Source organism: Dermacentor andersoni, chromosome 3 (genome assembly GCF_023375885.2).
Source record: "Dermacentor andersoni chromosome 3, qqDerAnde1_hic_scaffold, whole genome shotgun sequence".
Classification (NCBI taxonomy): domain Eukaryota; kingdom Metazoa; phylum Arthropoda; class Arachnida; order Ixodida; family Ixodidae; genus Dermacentor; species Dermacentor andersoni.
Window position 1 is genome coordinate 192529392 of NC_092816.1, and position 22883 is coordinate 192552274.

At 47.0% G+C, this 22883-nt stretch overlaps 1 protein-coding gene across 4 annotated transcripts in view; it reads left to right on the forward strand.

Annotated features, from left to right (window-relative positions):
* The window catches only part of LOC126524404 (focadhesin), a 392101-nt gene that overhangs the window by 175918 nt on the left and 193300 nt on the right, over nt 1-22883 (forward strand). For all 4 annotated transcript variants that reach the window (XM_050172727.3, XM_050172728.3, XM_055067287.2 and 1 more), the window contains 3 exons: nt 7131-7257; nt 12568-12626; nt 17867-18083. In XM_050172727.3, the coding sequence (XP_050028684.1) occupies nt 7131-7257; nt 12568-12626; nt 17867-18083 (403 nt within the window). The remainder of the gene's footprint in view (nt 1-7130; nt 7258-12567; nt 12627-17866; nt 18084-22883) is intronic.

Consider the following 22883-nt stretch of genomic DNA (forward strand, 5'->3'; position numbering starts at 1 on the left):
ATTTGCAAAGTGATGCTAAAGTAACATAATTAGCATCACCACCTAGATCATTTCAATATGAATGTACTCATACCAAACTTGTTATTGTCTCTGAATACGGTAGAGAAAAGCCGTGTAAGGCTGAGTGCAGATTGTAAAAACATCAAACCAAGAAAAACGCATTTGAAGTTCAGACAGTTGTAACTTTTTCTAGAATGCAGCTACAGCAATATTAATGACATCAATTTATAGCTCTATTCGTCATGAGAATGGCCATACTAAATATGTGACTGTGCCCTCCCAGGAAACAGCGAAAAGCTTGTTCTAAAGCCATGTACTGCCCCTAAACCAGCATGAGAAACTACATTTACCACTTCGTGTGGTGGTTTCGTTGGTCTACAAGCTTAATGAATGCAAAAATTTGTATAGTAAAGTAGCCTTTCTAAAGCCAAACAAACTTACACAATGTTAAAGTAAAAACATGCATGGAATAATTATTGAAAGGCCTAAATTAATTATGGTCGTGTAACAACACTTCGCTCTACAGCATCCCAGTGGGCTATGCAAGGTCCTTTGCTGGCTTGTGCCGTTTTGAAAGTCTGCCCTCAGTAGCACTACCGTCTAGATGCTCCCTTTGAGACTTCCAAAGCTTTTGCGACGAGCTGCTTGAATTTCCACTCCGTTGCTCACTGCGACGCCAGACACGATCGCTGCACTTCTCGCGCGCTCAGCTGACTTGCCCACTGAATACTGAATAGTACGCCATATCAACGCAGTCTAGAATGCCGCTGGACACACCGGCTGACGATCCGATGACATCAGCCTGCAGCTAGACCAAGTAGAATCAACGGTGTCGGTAGAATGCTGCTTCGGATGCAACAGGTGATTCTGGCCATTTTGAAGCGAAAGCCTTTCTAGGCTCATGGTGAAGTTTGTGTCAGCAGACCTGACCGCCGGAGTGTCCTCCGAAGCGTCATCATGCCATATGAAGACAGAGAAAAGACAGATTAAAGAATAAAAAATGATTGATAGTGACAGTTAGTGAATGATAATGTTATAATAATAGAAATTGGTAGAGGTTAATAATGACTAGTAATGACTAATAATGACTACTAATGACTTGTAATGACTACTAATGACTCCGAAATGACCAATATATCTAACAACGGCTTGTAATGACTACAATTCATTAGAAATGACCATAAATGTCTAGTACTGAGTAGTAATCACTAAAATGGCTATTAGTGACTATGACATGACCAATATGTCTAACGACGGCTTGTAACGACCACAATTGATTACAAATGACCAAACATTCTTACTAGTGAGCAGTAATGACTAATAATGACTGAAATGACTAGTAATGACTGTGAAATGACCAATATGTCTAACGACAACTTGTAACAACTACAATTAATTAGAAATTACCAAATATGATTAGTAATGACCAGTAATGACTAATGGTGACTGAAATGACTTGTAATTTTTAGTGACTAGCATATGACCAACATGTCCAATGACTGCTTGTAATGACCACAATTGATTGCAAATGACTAAAAGTGCTTAGTAGTGAGCAGTAAAGACTAAAAGAGAAGAAAAAAAGAAGAGGCAATGAGAAAGAGGTGAATGGTAAGAGGAGGAAGAGTAGGCTTTCGCTGTTCACCTCTTAAGAGGGATCTTGAAACCCTGTAATTTTTTCTTAGTGCCGGCCATTTGGGCAGTGCGCAGTCATTCGCAGTCTTCAGCCTCTCATTCCATTTTCTGTATGCTTGCATATCTTCTTTATGCGAGCGTCTCCTGACATGCCACCAGACGAAAAGACGTCAGCTGTGTGAACACAAGCAAAAGCAGACGAAGACGACCCACGCAAACTGGCAGCAACGACGGAAACTGCGTCACGCACGCACGCACGCACGCATGCGCACACACACGCACACACACACACACACACACACACACACACACACACACACACTCACGAAGAAAAAAAAAAAAACGAAATGGCAGCTTCTGTTGCGCCAGCTAATGGGAGGCAAAGAACAGGGGGCTCGGCTTGTGTGTGTGTGCTTCGCCCAATCAGAGGCCAGAAATCACCTTTCGGAAAAGCGGCGAGGGTGTTCGTTCTGTTTGAGCGGCGCCATTTTGAGCTGACACAACATGCGCACAAAGGAAACAGCTTCAAAACAAGCACAAGATCGCGGCGGTCAGCTGGGGGCTGCAGCCTTGGCACGCGCGGGAGGTTTGAACAAATTTTGCCTGGTGCAAGGCATCTCGCGGGTCCTGTGGCGCTTTGAAAGTCGATTTTTTCGTATTTACTGATCGAAATAAGCGTTAATAATTTGAGGGCAGGTGCTTAAGGCACAAAGATTCCTAAAATGCGTTTTTCTCAAAATCAATTTTTTCTGACATCTTCTACCCTTCTAGAACCTGCATCCCCCCTCAAAGGACCCCTCACCAGGCCCTATAGCAAATTTTGGTTATATGCTGGAAGTTGTTACGTGTCCCTTAGAGAGTGTTCTGCTGCAAAAATGTTTCAAATCGGCTCATTAATAGCCAAGATATAAATATTTCAGTGCCACGAAATCATGACTTCAAGAGGCGAGCTCCATTGCCATGCAAGACGCTTTCTCCACTCTCCCCGTCTATCCTCCACAAGCGAAATTTCTTCTTTACGCTCTCCCGTACCGGACCTCGAGGATTGTGTGATGCATACGTCATGGGCCCCGCCTTCATTTTTTTCCTCCGCTCTCTCTTTTTTTTCGGCGTTGTGCACGTCTGCTGATGGCATCGTGCATGAGCTGTTCTGATTGTCTGGTATCGCGCAGTGCATGATTTTGCATGCTGTGCACAAGGACACATGACTAGTGGTATAATTTAGTGCTACACAAATAGTGAGGCAGTACAAGCAGATTGCAGAGCATGATCACGGGCGCTGGAACATGGTAGAAAAGGGATAGTTTCGGTACCTGCACATGGGACTGCACGATTATGGGAACAAGCAGACGAAGCGGAAGTACATCTCTCTTGCTTCGGTGTGAAGTAAAACAAAAAGCATGCAGACATTCTGTGTGTGTGTTTTATTATTTCTCTAAACTTCAATTCATCAATTCAGGCAACAGATCACACAAATAACAGATGCTGCCTCGAATAATTCTCGAAGTCACGCGTCACCATGAGCGGCATCATACTGCGGACACGAGTACGTAGGCGCAGGGACACGAGTACGTAGTAGGCGCAGGGACACGAGTACGTAGGCGCAGGGTCACGAATAGGTCACCATCCGGCTTGGAGCGCAGTCGCCGCGAGGGAAAGGGAAAACAGCATTCGGATTGAAATTTCAGACCTTTCCGTGGCGCGTAGGGATGAAATTCTTTGCAAACACGATCGCTAGCGCACATTGTATGCTCTGCGCTTGTTAGCTCAAAATGGCCAGAGCTGGTGAGGGGGCCTTTTAAGGAGCGGGTAAGTGGCATGACATAAGTAATGGTGATCAGCTTGTTTGCAATTCTGTCAGCATTGCGCAAATTAGCTGTGTGAACATTGATAAGCCATGCCAGAAGCCTTGTTGAGCACTTGAAAAGGAGTTGGAGTGCTCTAAGTAATGCTTGAAAACAAAGTGCTCCATGACTTTGCTGCTAGGGCAGAGCAAGCGTCGGGGGAGCAAGCATCATGCGAACTTGTCGTGACCACCGTGACCCTCCAGATTTCTGAATCTATCACCGATAGTGAATCACGCCAAACCTGACAATAAAATGTTGCAGACAGTGCCTGCTCTTTACTGTCGGTGCCGGCTATGCATGGAGCGGTGATCGAATCACGTGATGCGGGGTCCTTACATCTATCGTGCAGATTGGCCTTATGATAACCATGGAATGGTATGTGGATAGCGCAGAAAAACACCGACATTTTGACACAGACAGACACAGGAAAACACAGACTGTTTGAGCAGAAACAAGGATGAAAACAAGCGCTAACTATCAGCAACAAAATTTAATTCCGGGATCGGTTGTAGTTACACACACACACGCACCCACGCACGCACGCACGCACGCACGCACGCACACACGCACACACGCACGCACGCACGAACGCACGCGCACGCGCGCGCGCACACACGCACACACACACGCACACACACACACACAAAAAAAAAAAAGACGTGCATAGTGATATCAACCTTGAAGGTACGTACATGACGGTATGAAAACAATCTAAAACTGTACATCAAGCAAACGCCAAGAAAACCTAAAAGATACATTGCAAATGCAGTCAGCTTTCATGACACGTGCAAATAATCTACCTCTCTTGCGGACTATGATAGTGACAGTTTGCTGATGCATTTGTCAACGGCCGAGAGGATTTGCTCTGTTTATATCATTAATCTTACACACTCATGCTTATCCCTGGCCATAATAGCAGTGCTTTCTAGAAGAGGGCGACATGTACACGTTTTGCAATGAAGAGCAAAAAAACCATCACCTGATACACTTTGAGACTTATTTCTGTGCTCTCTTAAGTGCCCATTGATGCATCTTCCAGTTTGGCCTTTGTAGCATTTACCGCATCACAGCGGAATACGATAAATTATGGCTACAGCACATCTAACGGGCTATCACACACCGGCTTTCTTGTCCTCATTGGGTTAGTGGTTTTACACAAGGGACTTAGCTTATTTGGAGCTAAAACAGCAACCTCAGGCTATGCGAAACGTAGTGCATGTACGAAATCACGGCAGTTTTCACCTGGTCACAGCCACTAGCTCTCGCATTCTCACGGGGGCATTTTCTCGGGCGTTCCTGTTTGAGCAGCCTTTCTGCCACCGACACCAACACATGGTTGGAATAACCATCCGCGTAGACTGCTGGTGGAAACTGGTCCTTATTAGGTGTGGGCATGATTTGTTAAGGGCGTTTTTGAAATATGCGAACTGTCACTATCATTATCCGAAAGAGGTAGATTGTTTGCACATGTCATGAAAGCTGACTGCATTTGCAATGTATCATTTAGGTTTTCATAGCGTTTTCTTGATGTACTGGTTTTAGATTGCTTTCATGCTGTGATCTATGTATGTTCAAGGTTGATATCGCTGTGCACATGGTTTATTTAGTGTATAAGTACAACTGGTCCTGGAAATAAATTTCATTTGTAATAGTTAGCGCTTGTCTTCATCTTCGTTTCTTCTCATACCTGTGTTTTGCTGTGCTATCCAGATACCATTCCATGAAGATCAGCCAACAAGCCCAAATCACCACCCTTATGATAACCTACCTGCCGTAGGGTTGGGATAGCCCTTCTGTATTTCTGGAAAACAAAAATGAACTGGAAAGCAGAACTTTCTATGCAATAAATAAATGATTGCCATGAAATACAGGTCCACTAATAAACTGATAACCTCATTGGTATTCAGTACAACAGAACGTCACTAATTCGTTGGAGCAATAGCGCAAACTTGAGACAGGGACAGAGGAGGCAAGACAACACAAACGCTAACTTTCAACAAATGTTTATTTAAGGTGGTACTTACCTATATATGCATGCATGAATGACAGTGTGTGCGCCTGTCGCATAGCTTATTTTCAGGATGCTGATGTGATAGTCAAGAATAAAGAAAAGCTAGTAAAAGAAATAATTGAGGCTGAGATGATAGACGGGCTGTGAACGTGTGTCAGCATACCATCTGCCGGGTTAACTGGAAAAGAAGTACTACTTCTTTGTGCCGATTTCAAATAGTTTTGCGATCTTGGCTCTGTGACATGGGCACTCACTGTCACTGTTCATGTATGTATATAGGTATCTATCATTTCAAGTAAACAATTATTGAACATTAACACTTGTGTTGCCTTGCCTCCTCTGTCCAAGGTCTTAAGTTTGCACTGTTGCTCCGATGTGATGTACTACCTAGCCCAAGCACTGCTTTTTTCTCTAATTCATTAGTTTCAGAGGAAAGAAAAAGCTCTTGATCCTATCCCACAGACATTCTGTTGACAAAAGAATATTTTCTAGACCCTCATGTGCTAGAAGTGAGCTGTAATCTGTGCTGGCATACTAATTTGGTGTACCCTTTAATAAGAGTTGACTGTAATGTGTATCTTGATTTCTGTGTAGCCACTTTACTGATAGCCTGCTGCATTCTTCTTATGCACTGCTAGGAGACTTCTGAACATGTGCAGCACCATATTTTCTTAGCCATAATTTGCAAGCAATAGATTTTATGAAAGTTTTTCTTGTATTCAATATTTGATTCGATATATGGATTTCTTTTCTTGATTCAATTCAATATTCAATTCAAAATCTACTATTTTGTATTCATACATTTGGTATTCACACACCTTTAAATTTAATGAATTATTGGGTATAACCAAGTAAACGTAAGATGTATCTTTCCAGTATCAGTGTGTAATGAATATATGCTTATGATAAACATCAGATATAACAGATATTTTCATTTTGATGTGACTTCTTTATAGCAAACTTTGACTGTACTCAGAGGATTCCAGCTTTCCTTTCTTCCTGGCCTCCTCCACTTGGCGTATGAGTGGGGCACAAGGTTGGTCAGCGATTGTCGGGTTGTGCGATCGGGATGCACAAAATTGAGAAAATGTTTAAGGATCATACTGTCATGTTACAGTGACGATGAAGAACACAGTAGTAAAACTGTGAATCACGATGCTAACTTGTTATTGGGCCAACCTGTGCCCAGAAAAACAAGTAACAGTTAATCGCAACGATAGCGGCGAGCACTGTCGACGATCATCGAAAATCTGCTCAGTGGGTGAAGTGCGCCGGCTTTTATACATGACTCATTGAAGGTGCCAGCATAATTGCTGGTGCCCCTGCGCCTTCCAGAAACTACTATATAATTTGTGTCGTGCATACAAACTGGTTTGGCGAGAACAGGCACAACAGATAGAATCAATGATAACATTCGAGTAAGTTTCAAATTATGCAGGCGCGTCTTTTGCTGAGCGAGAATCTTAAGCTGTTAGCAGGGGAAATGCAGTCCCCGAGAAAAGGATAAATAAGTACATGTGTCAATACTATGCGGCAGCTTTCTGAAGCACCACAGCTCTTCCTGTACCAGATTAAGTGCCAGTCGCTACATATCCTTGGCATTGTGTTGACAAGCCTCGGTGTGCTTTGTAATGGTGCAGCGCCTCTGAGCGTGGGGGCGACTTGCTGAAACACCTGGTGTCCTTGGTGGCCAGTTGTTGTACTGACCGTCAGGGGGCAGCAGTGGTGCTGGCACTGCGTTGCCTCCAGCAGCTCTGTGCAACCGAGGTAAGTGTGGAACTATTTTTATTTCTTAGGTGCACTCTGCTTCACATTTTTACTTTTTGATACCTTGTATTTCTCGCAACGTTCTTGCATAATACTTTGTGACTTTGGTGCGTAATAACAAAATATCAGTTGTACTGTCTATAATGTAAAAAATCTAAAAGAAAAACGTCAACGTGCGCTTTTGATGTGCCACGATTTTGGTGGGTTTGGTCTTGGTGAAAACTTTCGGAATTTTGGACGCCTTACACTGCACTGCCCCGTAACAGGACTCCGCCTGCACGACTGCATGCCAATCTGGCCGCAGAAATGAGAAAAAATAGCTGTATTTTGGTTTTACTACATTGTCAGCCATGTCGCCAGCTTCTCCTCAAAACCTACCGTGGTTGCTTAGTGGCTATGGTGATGGACTGCTAGGTACGAGGTCGCAGGATCGAATCCAGGCCACGAGGGCCACATTTCGATGGAGACAAAATGTGAAAACGCTCGTGTATTTAGATTTAGGTGCAAGTTAAAGAACCCCTGGAGGCCCAAATTATTCCAGAGTTCTCCACTACAGCGTGCCTCACAATCAAATCGTAGTTTTGGCACGTAAAACCCCATAATCTATCCAGCGCCTCCTCAAAACTGAAAAAAAAAAACAAAAACTGCACGTTAAGCCAAGCTGAGCCAAGCCGTCAAGTTTTGAAAGGTGGCGCTGCATTTGCTAATTTTTGTGTGAGTTCCGTGCATCCAGTTCGTCCAGTGTTTTTCATTTGCATGTTGAATAGTGTCATGATCCTGGGTGACTTCTTGAAGCAGTTTCAAGTGGTGCGAACTCCACCCTCGATGCCAGCAGCAATGAGGGTGGCGATTACATGAGGGACACGCCAGACAGTGATTTGCTAGAAACTCGTAATAATTTGTCTTGCGCAAATCAATTGACTTTGGTTATGTTGCCAGCTGATGAAGATTTGGTGCATGCATTGATTGTACTTTCGTCTATCTGTTGTGACAGCATGACAATGGTCGAAATACGAACTGACCAGGTCACAGGCAAACGTATGTGTGAGCAGCAACACATCGACAAAGCTGGGCCGTATTCCCGGACGATCACTTTCGAAGATAGTATTCTTAGTACCTGGCACTGTGATAAGACAACGTGCTTGGCACTGTGCTAAGAAAGCCTTTGCTTATAGATGCTGATGCATCTAGTGCTAGTAATTCGAAATCATGCGAAATCATGCGAAAGGTATCCCAGGAAGTGACCTTCCAAAGAATACAACACACTTTTTTCGGCCAATTTTGAGATAAGTCACTCGTCTGCGAAATCATATATTTTGAACTTTTAGGAAGTCCTTGTTAAGCCTGTAATACCAGTTGGTGACTGTGAATCCTTTGGAGGCTGAGCCGTACTGAGCGTTTTTGTGTTCATATTTAACAGCACATTTGTGTGACTTTAACATCATGTTTACTCGATACATTTCCTGGGTATTATGTTTTTTTTCTTGCGGTCCAGTGCAAAATGTATTAGAGGGGTTCAACTGTAGTATTTTATGCTTCATTCAGATACAACATACTCCTTTACTGTCTTTTATTCTTTCCGCTTCATGTACCGTATTTGCTCGAATCTAGGCCGACCCCGATTCTAAGCTGACCCCCGAAAGTCCAAAGCCAACAACAACAAAAAAAAAGATATATTACCTCGAATGTAGGTCGAACAAAAAAAGCGAGGACCGCATTCACAAAATGCAAACAGCATTTATTGAATCTGAACGTGCAGAGCTCATTCAACGTCGTCGTCGCTGCTAGACTCGTTGCCGTGCTCCTTGTCACTGTCACCTTCAAACAGCGCACTATCTTCAGTACCGTCAAGCGCATTAGATATGCTGCACATTTTAAAGCCGCGCACGATCAAAGTACCTGGGATGTCGTCCCATGCTGCAGCTACCCAGCCCACCAGCTGCGATAGCGATGCACATTTGATGTGGCCCGTTGCTGTTAGCATGCGGTCTTCGTCAGTCAACCAGTCCGTGTGATATTTCCGCAGACAATCCTTGAAAAGTTTGTTGGTGCAGACATTAAGTGGCTGCAACTGGCCCATCATGCCACCCGATATGACAGCGAGGTCCGTGTTCGCTTGGGCGAGCGCTGCCTTCACATTGTCGGTCAAGTGCCCCCAGTAAGAGTCGACGACAAGGAGCGAGTTCTTTGTCAAAAGGGCCCCTAGACGCCGTTGCCACATAATCTTAACCCACTCTTCCACTATCGCACCCGTCATCCACCCGTCCTCATTTGCCCGCACAATAACGTTTCTTGGGAAAGTTTCTCGAGCAGGCAGTGTCTTCCTTTTAAATATCATATAAGGAGGTAGTTTATGTCCATTAGCTGTGCAGCAAAGCATCACAGTTACGCACTGCTTCTCGTAGCCCGCAGAGTGCACCTTCACCTCCTTGGCACCCTTTTCACTCACAGTGTACACCACAGCATATCAAAATACACAGCTGTCTGGTCGGCGTTGCCGATTTGCCCAAGGTTGTAGCCTGCCGCTTCTCTCTTTCGCAGCACGTAGTGCTGCAAAGCTATCAGCTTTTCTTCGAAATCGCTTGGCAGTTTCTGGGTGATTGAAGTGAGACATCGGAGTCTGAAGCCGAAGCGCTTCATGAATTTCTGAAGCCAGCCCCGGCTGGCTTTGAAATCCTTTGGCATTAGGCCTCACTCCCTCGAAAGTTCCCTAGAAGTCGGCCAAAACTGTCTCCGCTTCGTGGTGGCGGCCTTTCTTTGGTCCGCTAAATGCCATCCTCATTGTGGCACACGCACAAAGCTGCTGTTGTCCCCTCCAACGACGGATGTTTTTCTCGTTGACGCCGAAGTCCCGCCCGGCTTGAAGGTTCGACGGTGCCTCTGCGGCTATCACAACTTTTCGCTTGAAAGCGGCACTGTAGTGGCATCTCCTGCTTGGTGCCATCGCGATGACACCACGCCGCACACCGATACAGCTGACCCGACACAAGTCAAAATGGCGACCTTGCTCATGTGCGGTTGGCTACTGGTACGGCTAGTAGCGGCTGCTATACTGACTTTTCTAGGTGGCGCTAGCTATGCACCATATTTAGCAGTATCAATGAAAAACTGGTGCATTCTTTAATATCCTCGAATCTAAGCCGACGCTAGAGTTTGGAATATGATTATTTGAAAAAAAGCTATGGGCCTAGATTCGAATAAATATGGTACTATGTTTTCATGCTAGTATTTTCATCGCCTATTTTCTCATGTGTTATACGGTAGAACCCACTTATAATGATCCCAGATATAATGTTTTATCAGTCATAACGACAACATTTCACAGCATTTACCATTTTCCAACCCTGCTTATCGAAACTGTGTCCAAATGTAAGATGTCCAGATGTGTCCAGATGTGTCCGTTTGGGATGAGCTGGCGGTCACGGCGGACGGTAGCGTTCTTGATCGCAGCTCCAGGGTTTCAAGCGACGGGGTTTGAGTCCCCGCACCTCCACCAATTGAGAAGAGGTTTATTGGCGGCTCCTAATGCAAAGGCACAGCGACCGGGAACGGCGAGGCAGCCGGAAGCACTGTCCAAAAAAGGACGCCAGCAATCGACAGTGTGAGCCGAAACCGAGCCGCGCGTTAGCGATGTGGCTGTGCCGCGAGGCGCATCTTCTTCTTCACATGAACATTTTCAAAAGCGCCGTACTGTTGCAACAAACACTTAAAAACTGGTGCCCGTGCAAGTAGGGTGCACACGAAGTTCTGAAGCACGGAAGTGCGGCCGAATTGGACGCATGGCAGTGCCCCCTTGCCCGCTCCAGTCCGACCTTGACGGAGATTTGAGATAAGTGAGTGCCACGCGCAGGTTCCAGAAGCTGAGAGGAGAGTCACTCGCTTTCAGCCATGGTAGTGCAACAGGGCTTTTTACGGCCTGTCTCCAGTCTGCTTCAGGGCGAAGCAGTACAGCGTGCTGCAGCCTTGGCTTCCGATGACGGAGGTAATGACGGCGGCATGCTAGCACGGAGTTCACCGCACGCAATCTTGGAAGCTACAGCAGCAAAACTCTTGTCCTTGCGCAGTTCTCCGTGCGGCACTACTTTCACTACGTTAAGTATACTACTTGGATGAATTCGAACGGACAGTCACTCTAACGCTGCCAGCGATATTCACATGGCCCGAGTCGGTGTGCATACAGCACAGCATGTCCCTGCCCGGCAGAGTTGCTAAGAGTTGGCGGTTGCAGTTCATCGACGCTTCATTTACGTTGTTGCTGATAATGGTTTGTGAATATGGTGTTTTACATTTCGAACTTCACACTTTTTTGGCCAAAGTGTAACTAAAGCGTAAAGACGTAACTTCGTAGCACATAACGTGCGTGTGGCCTATGCCGCAGCCACAACAGCAAGATCTTTGCAAAATGCCTGCATGCTTCATTGCTTTCCACTTCCAGGTAACTAGAACGCTTCCCTATTGTATGCATGATCCACTCGTGTCCCGCTGATGGTAAAATATATTGCCATCAGGTCACCAGGTGTGGTGAGCGCGAGCCAGCATTCAGGCAAAGAAAGGAGAAAAAGTTCTTTTTGGGTCGGCCATTTTCTCAGCTAGCGCTCGTCTCTGCCCGTGCACTATTTGTCATAATGACCTTCTGTAGCATGTGATAATATCGCAAGCTCTTGAAGAAAAAGTGGCAGCGGGTGCAGTCATAGTTTCGAAATGGCAGGTGATCAGAACAGGCTGGGCGATGTTTTGAAGGGGCTGCAATGCTACATTTGTTTCTTTCAATGAAAATTTTAGTGTAAGTTTGCAGTTAGATGTGGAGGAGTGCCAGGAACAAAAATGAATGATTGAAAATCCTATTTTTGGACCAAAGTGTGTCCAATTGTAACTGCCGGCGCCAGCTACAGTCATAAATTTTTTCGCATTTTTAACGACCAGCAATAGAAGAGGGGGAAAAAAAAGCACAAAAAGGAAATTCAGTTTCTAGAAATGTGTGCCTTCTATGTTTCTGTCCAATTTGTGCTATTTGCGATTATTTATCATATTCGTGTTTATTATATTGAGGTTTGACTGTATCTTTATTTACCTCTTCTTGAATGCAGGACTGTGAAGAGTCCTTGTAGGAAAATGGTTTACAGTCAAAATAATTGGGCAGTGGGAGAGGCAGAAGTGCATGCAATTGTCGTTTGGAACCCTTGAAGATGAGGTGAGAGCAGGTGTAATGCAGGCTTGCATTTTATTATGACTAAAATGGCACTGCAGTATCTCTGGAAAGGGGTTGTACTCTCTTTCATACCACATTAGCATGTGCTTGTTGCTCTGCAGGTGGTGAATGTGAAGACAACACTCTCCTCAATTGTGCCCAAACTGTGGAAAGACAACCGGTATGTCCTCCTTTCCTTGACTATGACATGCTCAAGGTAAATACAGCCAAACCCAAGTACACTGATAGGCACATGCTTGATGATTTGTACAGTTTCGTGGCACCAGCATTTGCCCCTAGACGTATAAGGACAGATGAAATTTCGAGTGCCATTTACTAATTTGGTTTCTGCCTGCACAATTGTAGACATATTCTGCCACCCAGCTAAGCAGAAAGAGCAGTGTGTCGTTTTGATAGGTCACGAATGCTGCCTCAAAACAGAACTTAGCCTATAGGCTATAGCCTATCCCGGGTGCAGGCCTAAGGCTATTATGCTTAAGCCTAAACCGTGGGGCAAACCGTGCCACTGATTTGTAAAAGCTACATTGCAGTTTGTCGTAAGCATTTGTTGTGTCTAGCGTTTGTTTCTTTATACATGATATAGCTGTAGTGTACCACGCTAAGCATAGATGGCGCCAGGGCGCCTATGTTGGTTTGTTGAAATAGAGCGAGTACCTGGGCAGGAGCAGTCAGTCTCCTGCTGCATGTGATTGGTGTTTGTTGGTGTCCTGGGGCAGTGCTGTCGGCGTGCCATTCCCTCAGCGGACCCGCTCGGCCGTCCCCAACAATAGTGGCATGGTCCCGGATGGCTTCACTGACTGCTATATGAAATTTTTGTCATTAAGAATCATCAAGCAGCTTTAGGACGCCTGCACCATCTTTGACGTCTGTGCTAAGAAATAACTAAGCGGTAGTGAACCGTAAGAATAGCCGCCAGTGAACAGTGCCACACAATGACTGCTGCAAAGACACCCATGATCATTGCGCTGTCAGACCTTGGTTGACCCTTGCTTATGTTGGCAGGGCATGGATATTTAGTGCCTGCATTAACCATACTTTCCTCGGTCTGTAGCGACAGCATGGCAATGGTTGAGATATAGACTGACCAGGTGGCATACGTGTACAGGAATGTGTCGACAACCCTGCCCAGGTGGCTTAGTGGCTATGGCATTGTGCTGCTAAGGAAGCAGCCGTGGGTTCCATTCCCTGCCATTGTGTCCGCATTTTAAAGCGAGTAATTCGATTTAGATGTGACTTAAAAAACCCTAGGCAGTCAGAATTAATCCGCAGTCTGTTACTGCAGCATGCCTCATAATCATATCATGGTTTTGGCATGTAAAACCCCGGAATATTAATTTTAATTTAATTTGTAATGTGCTGACAACCTTATTTAGCCTCTTGCGGAACAAAGTCAATCGTGCGAGCAAATTTAGTTACACTTTGAGAGAGTGTAGTGCTAGACAAGAAAGTCTTACTTAGAATTGACAGCAATGTTGATCGGTAAATCAGTCGGCAAATTATATATTTGTTAATTTATGTGATCTTTGCTAAATGACATTATCGTTTGCCACGGGCAAAACCAGGACAGTATCGTATTCAATACCTGTTCGATGTGCCGCGTGTTTGGAGGTGCAGAGAATGGCAAAGAGCCGGTGCTTAAAGAAAAGAGGTGACTTTCTTGGCAAAGGTAGGATGGCATTACCACAAGCAGGATTAGTTGCTACACTTTGAAATCACGCACACAAAATAAGTAGTTTGAGTAGTAATGCTGCCCTTGCACCGAGTATGTACCTTATCTTTGAGGTGCCGCTATCGAGGCTATGCACTTTGACGGATGCACTTGCTGGAAAGTGTGTTGTACAGCAAAGCATCCCTAAGCCTTTCCATCTGACATCCTGTCAGTGGCACGAACGGTAAGGTGCACCTGCTCGAAGTGCCACTAAATGTGCCCATCTGATACGGGTAGCTAATTTCTACCGAATCTGATGTTTTGGACTCCCACTCACAGTAAAGCCTCGTTGATATGACCCCATTACATATGATTTCCTGACACCATCGTTGGCAATCGAGAACACAAAAAGTGATTGAAGGCATATTTAGCGCCAGCGAACAAGGACAGAAGGGAGATGATACCACAATGCGCTAACTTCAACAACTTTATTTTCAGGAAACAACCACTCATTTAACCCATGCACAGTGGAGACAGGAAGGTGTCTTAATGACTGGTTACGAGAACATAGTCTAAATGTGAGAAATAAGCAATACGGTCATCTGTCAACTCACTGTCAGAAATGTGGCTGTGTGCCAGTGTATGGGTCCTGCTGCGTTCTTGCGAAGCAGAAAGATAAAGATGTGCGAGAGATTGTGGAGGCTGAGGCTATCTGTCAGAATAGTGATATGTGTGTTAGTGCCCCTTGAGTCGACTTGTTAGGTAAGGAGACGACTTTTTAATGGGTAAAAAATTTGGGTGATGTGGCACCACTGTACATGGGTTAAATAGGCGGTTGTTTCCTGAAAATAAAGTTGTTGAAGTTAGCGCATTGTGGTGTCGTCTCCCTTCTGTCCTTGTTCGCTGGCGCTAAATATGCTTTCAATGTCAGTTTGCCAACACGCCCGACAAATGGCAATACAAAAGTTACTCAATAAAGTTGCACTTCATAGTTATCGGTTCATACGTTCCTGCAAAACACGATCTTTCAGCAGCAACTTTCAGTACATCGCCATATTGTGACCATATGATATGTTTTGTGGCTGCTAGAGCCCATGTAAAAGGAAAAGGCACGAGGCGCACGCTATCAAAAACTGTGGCCACCTGCCACAGCAGCTTCTCCGCAGTGCTCGCCTGCCCATCTCGCCTGAGAATGCTAGTGCACACTTTGTTTTCTATTACGGCATCAGCGAATCTCCTCCCAAGTCATTGCATGCCGCATTCACAGCCATTGCTGCCAACCCTATGCAAAATTCAAGGGGCACTTAGTTATCCCTACATGGATGGATGCGAAAGAATTGCGACCACCGTGCGATGCTTAGACATTACGCCACAACGCAAGGTTGTGGGTTCGACTCCCACCAAAGGTTGGGGGTTTGTAGACTTTTTGTACGATTGTGTGGTCATACCGCCAATGCCAGATTTTCTGCCTCATGAGCCATTTAATGCTTTCACATTAACAACCATCTCGACCTATCTGTTCACAGTGTGTGGGGCATAGCGCAGTTGGAAGCATACTGTATGCTTTTAATAGGCAATAATAGGTATCCCGCATGTAGGCTTCTCGAAGTGAGCGTCATGTTTTCCACGCACCATTGAGGAGTGGAACAGGTGTCCGCCAGATCTTTTAACCAGAGCTGGTTCTTTTGACTCAATGTTTTCTTCACAGCATTTAATTTGAGAGCCATTTATTTCTATGTTTACTTTTTGTATTTTGCATCTGAGCCTTGTATTTATTGCTGTATTTTGTGTTACAACTTGTATTTAACATTTTTCAATTTTGCTAATCCTGTTCTTTTTGCATATATTATATACTCGCCCCTCCTGCTTGGGCCTACTGTAGGCCTGCAGTATGTTCTAAATAAATAAAAATAAATAAATAAATGTGTCACTTGTGGGAGATACGGGGGTTCTCCTCCGTACTCTTGGGACAAAGGAACGACAACACAGTAGTGCAAACAGTCACAAGGGCATTTATTGCACCTTTCATAGATCAGTGCCTGCTAGCCGAGTTGCTATCCCCAAAACATGCCGATGGGCGCGCGTCAAATCTAGAAGTCCGACTCACCGCGACCGCAAAGCGAGCGAATATGTTCGCCCCATGGTGGATCCCAACGCCTGGTCGTTCGCGTGTACAGTCACGCCAACGGTGTCCAAGGCGGCCACGCAAGACGGTCTCGCAGAAGCATGGGTCGGCGCAGTACGGCACGTCCGTCCCGCTTGCTTCCCGAACCCAAAGAGGACGCGCCTTGTCTCTCGGCGCCCGAGTAACCCCGCCGCGGCGCGACAGTCGCGCCATCTCTCGCACCGCGCTTGTACCACTCTGACCGCCGCGGGCGCCAGGCCACGCGAGCCGTGCGGGAAAACAGCATATCAGGGGATGCGTGAGAGTCGCGCATCCCCACACACTCTGGCGGCTATGTAGGCATCGTATTCTGCCATCACCCACCAGCTCGATCTTGTTTTGGTTACCCTTCACCTCTCACAACACAGTGTTGTCTTCGTGCTTTTATATTGAAAGTCTTGAGAGAAAGAGAGAACCGACCTGCAACAGACGGCCGCAGATGGAAAGAGCAAAGCTGTGCGGTGATGATCGTCGCCAATGTGCTTCCGCGCACTAGCATTCTCCCCATCCACAATGACGCGGAGTTTGAATTATCGGTGGCGGTGCGGATTTCAGTGTGAATTAGCGGGATGCATTACATATTGCTTTCAATACATTGTTGGATGGATCACGGTGGCTACTTAGAATTATTCGAAATTTGGGAATGAACGAGTTGTGAATGAACGAGCTTTTACTGTAGTTCAATAGTGTAGTGGTGCCAAGTGCAGAAGGAGCGCAAGAATACGCCGGAAGCTTGACAAACACGCTCCATCCAAAAGAGACGGGTTGCCGGACAGGTGAACTTCACATGCACAGCCGGCCTCGCTCGCTTTGGTGGTGTGTTTGGCACATGACGCATGCATCTGGCGCGTCTGGCATGCCATTAGCTTGTTTCTAGGCAGCACAAGAAAAATGAGCCACAAGGTATAAGTTCATTTATACACAAAACTTTTTTGTTTTTAGTGTAAAAGAGTGAAAAAAATCAAAACATTGCAAGTTCGTTTCACATTCTTTGTTTTTTTCCAATGCTCGCGTCAGCTGACAGATAGGGTGAACACTAGGCGTGAGGCGTTTCCTGTTGCGACTTTTCGCCAAGTTTCCCCTCTTCTTGAATTTCTTTCTCTATGAATGGGCTATGATGGAGCCTGTATTGAGTACTCTTGATTGGGTTTGACCATTTGGTGTTCTTGAACAGGTACACTAGTGCAGAGTACACTAGTGCTTTTCTATAGCACACGGGAATCCAACCCGCAACCATGAGGTTGTGGGTTTGGTTCTCATTCAGCAGCAGAACTGCACAGCCATTGCGGAAGGTAAAGTAGTTGCGAATGGGGTTACTTTTTCTGTGAAATTTTACCTGGGCACGTGTGATACCTGTAGATACATGTTGTCTTCCTGCAAAATAAGAAAATAATTGTTGGTGCTACTTGTGTCCTTTTTTTGTATTTTGTATGTCTTTTCTGGCAGTATTAATTCAGACAGTGAAGACTGTCTGTTTGGCATTCATTTTAAATGTTCGTTGTTGCTGCCAGTGAGCACCCTCACCGATGGGGTCAAGTGTTAGCCATCTGCAGTTGCGATAGAGTACCCTCGTGTATCACCCTCGCAGGCCGCTGGTGGTGCGTGCTGTGTGTGAGCTGATGTCCGTGGTGCCCATGGTGTCAGTGCCTACAGTGGAGTACGAACGCTACGAACAGGACACTGCAGGTCGCCTCTGGCGACTGGCCATGGCCTCAGAGGCTGCCGCAGTGGTGCGGGGAGGGGCCTTCCGTGCCCTCGCAGCATTCCCAGCGAGCTGCCATTCACTCAAGCACCTGCCTGCCGAGGTAAGACCAAACGAGTAAGCTAACCGTATCTAACCTTTACAAAGGACCTCTGAACTTGTCTCAGGTGCATCAGTCGCGTCGGCGAGGCATCAGGGTAAGGGGGTGGGGAGAGGGTGATTGGCTCTGACTCATTTAGCCACAGTGCGCAGCTGTAGCATCCTTGCAATGCTACTGCAGGTCAGGTCAGGTCAGTTTATTTCCTTAAAGGCCCCTTTATCACGGGTGTTACATAACAGGTGGAGTACAAATAATGAACAATTTCATATTAGGACTTTGATGCACCAGACTGACTGACTGACTTACCAGAAAAAATGTGGGTACATTAAAAAAAATGGGACGGGGGTGGCAATGTGTTAATGTGCTGTGCTTGCATTAATTTGCAGTACTATTAAACTGCAGCGATAATGCTCTCCTGGATGAAAGCCCATTGAAGGTTGGCACTGCGCAGTCACTGCGGCTCACTGTAGCTTTAAAGAAAATAAAATTGACCCACTGACATGTCTACCAAAGACTGCGGGTCTGCCCTGTGCATGCTGTCATTTTTGTCCACAGCACTGCTGGCTTACTGCCATCCCAGTGGCTGCTTGTTTTTGTTGCAGTGGTACGTTACATATTGCGCACATTCTCCGCAGCACTACAGGGTTGACAATTTGGTCAGCCACGCAAGTTTGATGACAAAAAGATATGAAAAACTGCAGTTCTGTTGGTGCAGTCACACTCGCAATAGCGCTGAATTTTCTTTTTCTTCTTTTTTGTAATTAGGGACATCCTCATGCTGGAAAGTTGTGGACTGTGTGTCAATCTGAATTATTAATTATTTAACTGTAATGGCATTACTATTTATTTGTCATCGGTGTGAATGTAGCGGCTATGGCAGCTGTAGAACTGCTTGTAGTGAATTGCAGGGGCACTTTTTTTTAATAGTGATAGGTTGTTCATCTGAACAATGCATTGCTTTTAGTTGTGTGTGAATATTCTGAAAACGTTGGAACAGAAATAAAGAGCGAGAGAGAGAAAAAAACATTTATTCGAACCATCGAGGTGGTTGAGCTTGAGGTCGAGTGGGTGGTGTCCTCATTCCAGTACTCCACTGGCCATGGCTGCTCGACGTACTTGCTGGACAAGAGCTTCTTGTCCTGCCAGGGTATCGCCGGTCAGCTGTACCTCCCACCGCTCAAATGATGGGCTAGGCGTCTTTAAGTGTTGAGGTTTGCCCCTGCACCCCCACGAGATGTGAAAGAGTGTAGGGTGTGTGTCGCCGCACCAGGGGCAGATGCCGCGATATGTATGTGGGAACATTTTACTGTATCTGTGTAGGTTTGGAAATGTGTTTGTCTGAATAAGTCGGAGAGCTACGGCATCTTCAGTGCTGAGCTTTCTGTGAGGCGGAGGATAAATCCTGCAGTTGAGTCGCTGAATCTCGAGTCGGTCGCAGTAATTGGATGGCAGGGGCATGAAGGTAAAGGGTGGGGATTGATGAGACGATTTGTCTTGTCCCGCTCGGTTGATTAGCGCTCGAGCTAGGGCGTTCGCCCTTTCGTTCCCCTCCAGACCCGAGTGGCCCGGCGTCCACGTGATTTGGTGGTATTCTTGCAGCCTCGGGCCTAGAATCTGAGCCGCCAGCAGCGGTGTTCGTCCGTTGGTGAAGTTACGGCAGGCCTGTTGCGAGTCGGTAACGACATGGACTTCCCTGCCTACCCTGTCTTCTTGCTTTATTACCAGCGCCGCGGCTATGGTTTCAGCCGCAGCTGGGGTCTCTGCCCTTATGGAGGCCGCGAGGTTCAAGGAGTTGTCTCTCCCGTTCACGGCGGCTACCGCAAAGAGGCCCCTACAGGGTACGCCGCCACGTCCACGTACGTTACGTACGGGTCACCCTTGAATTGTCGGCGCTGTCTGTTGACGCGAGCCTTGCGTCGTCCTTCATGGAGTTCATGGCTCATGTGCTTCGGTATCGGGTTCGCCTTGATCTTGCCTCTGACCTCAGGCGGGAGTGATCGTTGCCCATCCAGGGCACGGAGCTCCGTTGCCGTTCCGGTCCGGTGGAGGATGGCTCTGCCCGCCGCCGTCTTCTGTAGTCTGGTCTTTTGCGAAGCCATAACCGCGTCCGACAGCTCAGCGAAGGTGTTGTGGATCCCAAGGGTCGCTAACTTCTCGTTTGAGGTGCTGACAGGGAGACCCAGGGCCGTTTTGTACGCGCCACTGATGATGGCATCGACTTGTTGTTGGTCGCGTTTGTTTAGCGAGTGATAGTGATACGGCATGCTATACGTTATTCTGCTGATCACCAGAGCCTGGACGAGGCGAAGCGTGTCCTCTTCTTGCATGCCCTTGCGGCTTCTTGTAATTCGTTTTATAATCCGCGAGATCTGGTTGGTGGCAGACCTTAGGGTTTGGATGGTGTGGGAGGCTTTCAGGTTGCTCTGGAGCCAAAAACCCTGAATCCTAGTCTTATTGCCTTCCGTGATCTTCTGGCCCTCAAGATAGAGGTCGATAGGGCCGGGAAACTTGTAGATTCCTCCTCTGTGCACCCGGATCACCTCGGACTTTTCGGGCGCACAACGCATCCCGCTCGCTGCCGCAAATCTCTCCATGGCCATCGCGGCCTCTTGAAGGGTCGCCTCTTTTCGCGCTAGGGAGCCCTTGGTGGCCCAGAGCGTGATGTCGTCTGCGTACAGGGCGTAACCTAGGTCGGGGATCTTCCGCAGCTCTTTGGTCAGCGCTAGCATCGCGACGTTGAATAGAATCGGGGAGATTATCGCCCCTAGCGGTGTTCCTTTGTTCGGCACGTCGATCGTATCCGATCGAGTCTGGCCTATTCCGATGGTTGCCGTCCGGCCCATCAAGAACGATTTAACGTAATTAAAGATGCACTCCCCGCAGCTGATGTCGTTCAGTCCCTTGAGAATGGCCTCGTGAGAGATGTTATCGAAGGCCCCTTTTAGGTCGAGTGCGAGCAGGAGGTGTTCTCCTCCCTTCGGTATGCCCTTGAGAACTTCTTCCCTTAGGATTAGGAACGCATCTTGCGCAGAAAGTCCCGGCCTGAAGCCAAGCATGGTGTGCGGGAAGAGGTCACCGTCCTCTATGTAATGTTGGAGGCGGGTTTCGATGACCCTCTCGTACAGCTTGCCGAGGCACGAAGTCAGCGAGATGGGACGCAGGGCGTCGATCGTGGGCTTTTTGCCGTGTTTGGGAATGGTCACGATTTCCGCGTGTTTCCACTCATTCGGTACGTGGCCCTTGCTCCAGAGTTCCTCGTTTAGGTAGTCGGTCATGTCCTGGATGTGCATCGGGCTCAGGTTTCTAATCATGGCATTGGTGATTTTGTCAACTCCGGGAGCAGTGTTGCGCTGTGAGGCTCGTGCCGCGGCATACACCTCTTCCTCCGTGATGGGAGCGTCCAGTTCTGGTCTTGGTTCACCTTCATATTTTAGGAGGCAGGGTTGTATGGGGTCGCTACCCAGGTATCTTGTTTTTAGGGTGTCAATCAGATCCTGGTCATTTCCGGGGAACTTGTTAGCGATTTCTAGGAACGTCCGACTGGTTGTCGATTTCGCCTTGTCGGGCTCGATCAGGCAACGTAGGATGGCCCACGTCTGCGCCGTACTCAGGGTACCCTTGAGCGAGGTGCAAAACTGTACCCAGTTTTGCTGCGTCAGCTCGTTTGCGTAATTTCTGGCTTCGTCTGTTATTTTCTCCATTCGTAGCCGTAGCTTCCGATTTAACCGCTGTCGCTTCCACCGTTTGAGGAGGCCCTCACGGGCTTCCCACAGGTGTAAGAGCCGGCGGTCGACTTCGGGCGTCTTGACCGTGCGCTGGATGGTTTTAGTGGTTTGGATGTGGGCGTCCCGGAGGTGCTGCATCCATTTCGCTATGTCCGTTATACTGTTTTCGGGCGGGGGGTACTGCCTGAATGCATCCCAGTCCGTAAGCCTAATTTCGCCAATTGTTCTCTTGAGTTTCGGCGTGGATACCGAGATGCTGAGGATGTAGTGATCGCTGCCCAATGTTTCGCCCAGGTGCGCCCATGAGTATTCCCTTACGTTCTTGACAAATGACAGGTCCGGTAACGTGTCTCGACTTACACTGTTGCCTACTCGGGTTGGTTGGAGGAGGTTGGTTATTAATTCGAGGCCCATTTGGTCAACCGCATCGAGGAGCGACCTCCCCTTTTGCGTGTCTTGTTGGTAGCCCCAAGTCGTGCGTCTAGCGTTCATGTCTCCCACTACTACCAGCTAGTTGCAGCCAGCGGCTCTAACGCTCTCGTAAATGATGTTGCGGAAGTCGTCTTTTTGAGCCCTCGGTGGACTGTACAAATTCAGGATGAAAGTGCTACGTCTACCACTCTTCTGCGGGAGGACTTCCACTAGCACATGATTAATGTCATGATGTTGATAATGTTGTCCCATGGCCGTCACCGTTTTGTGAACTAAAACCGCGACCTTCGGTGATCCCGCGTGTTTAATTACGTAGTAACCCCGTAGCCTGATCAGCTGGTTCCCGACCTCCTGAAGGCAGATGACGTCGGGGGGGGATGTAGGTGATTTCGGATGAAAAGTTGGAGTGAACTTGCCTTCTTGTTGAAAGAGCGACAATTCCACTGCCAGATCTCGAGGTGTTCGGGCGCGCTGCGTGTGGTGTTAGCCATTGCTGACGTTCATGGCACCTCCGTCACAGTTGTCGGCGTCCCTGACGTCACCCATGTTGTTTATGCGCCTGTACGCCTTAGTGCGTGGGTTGCTGCTCTCGTCGTCGACCCGCATGCGCGAGCCAAACTCAACCTTCCGTATTCTTCTTTCAAGG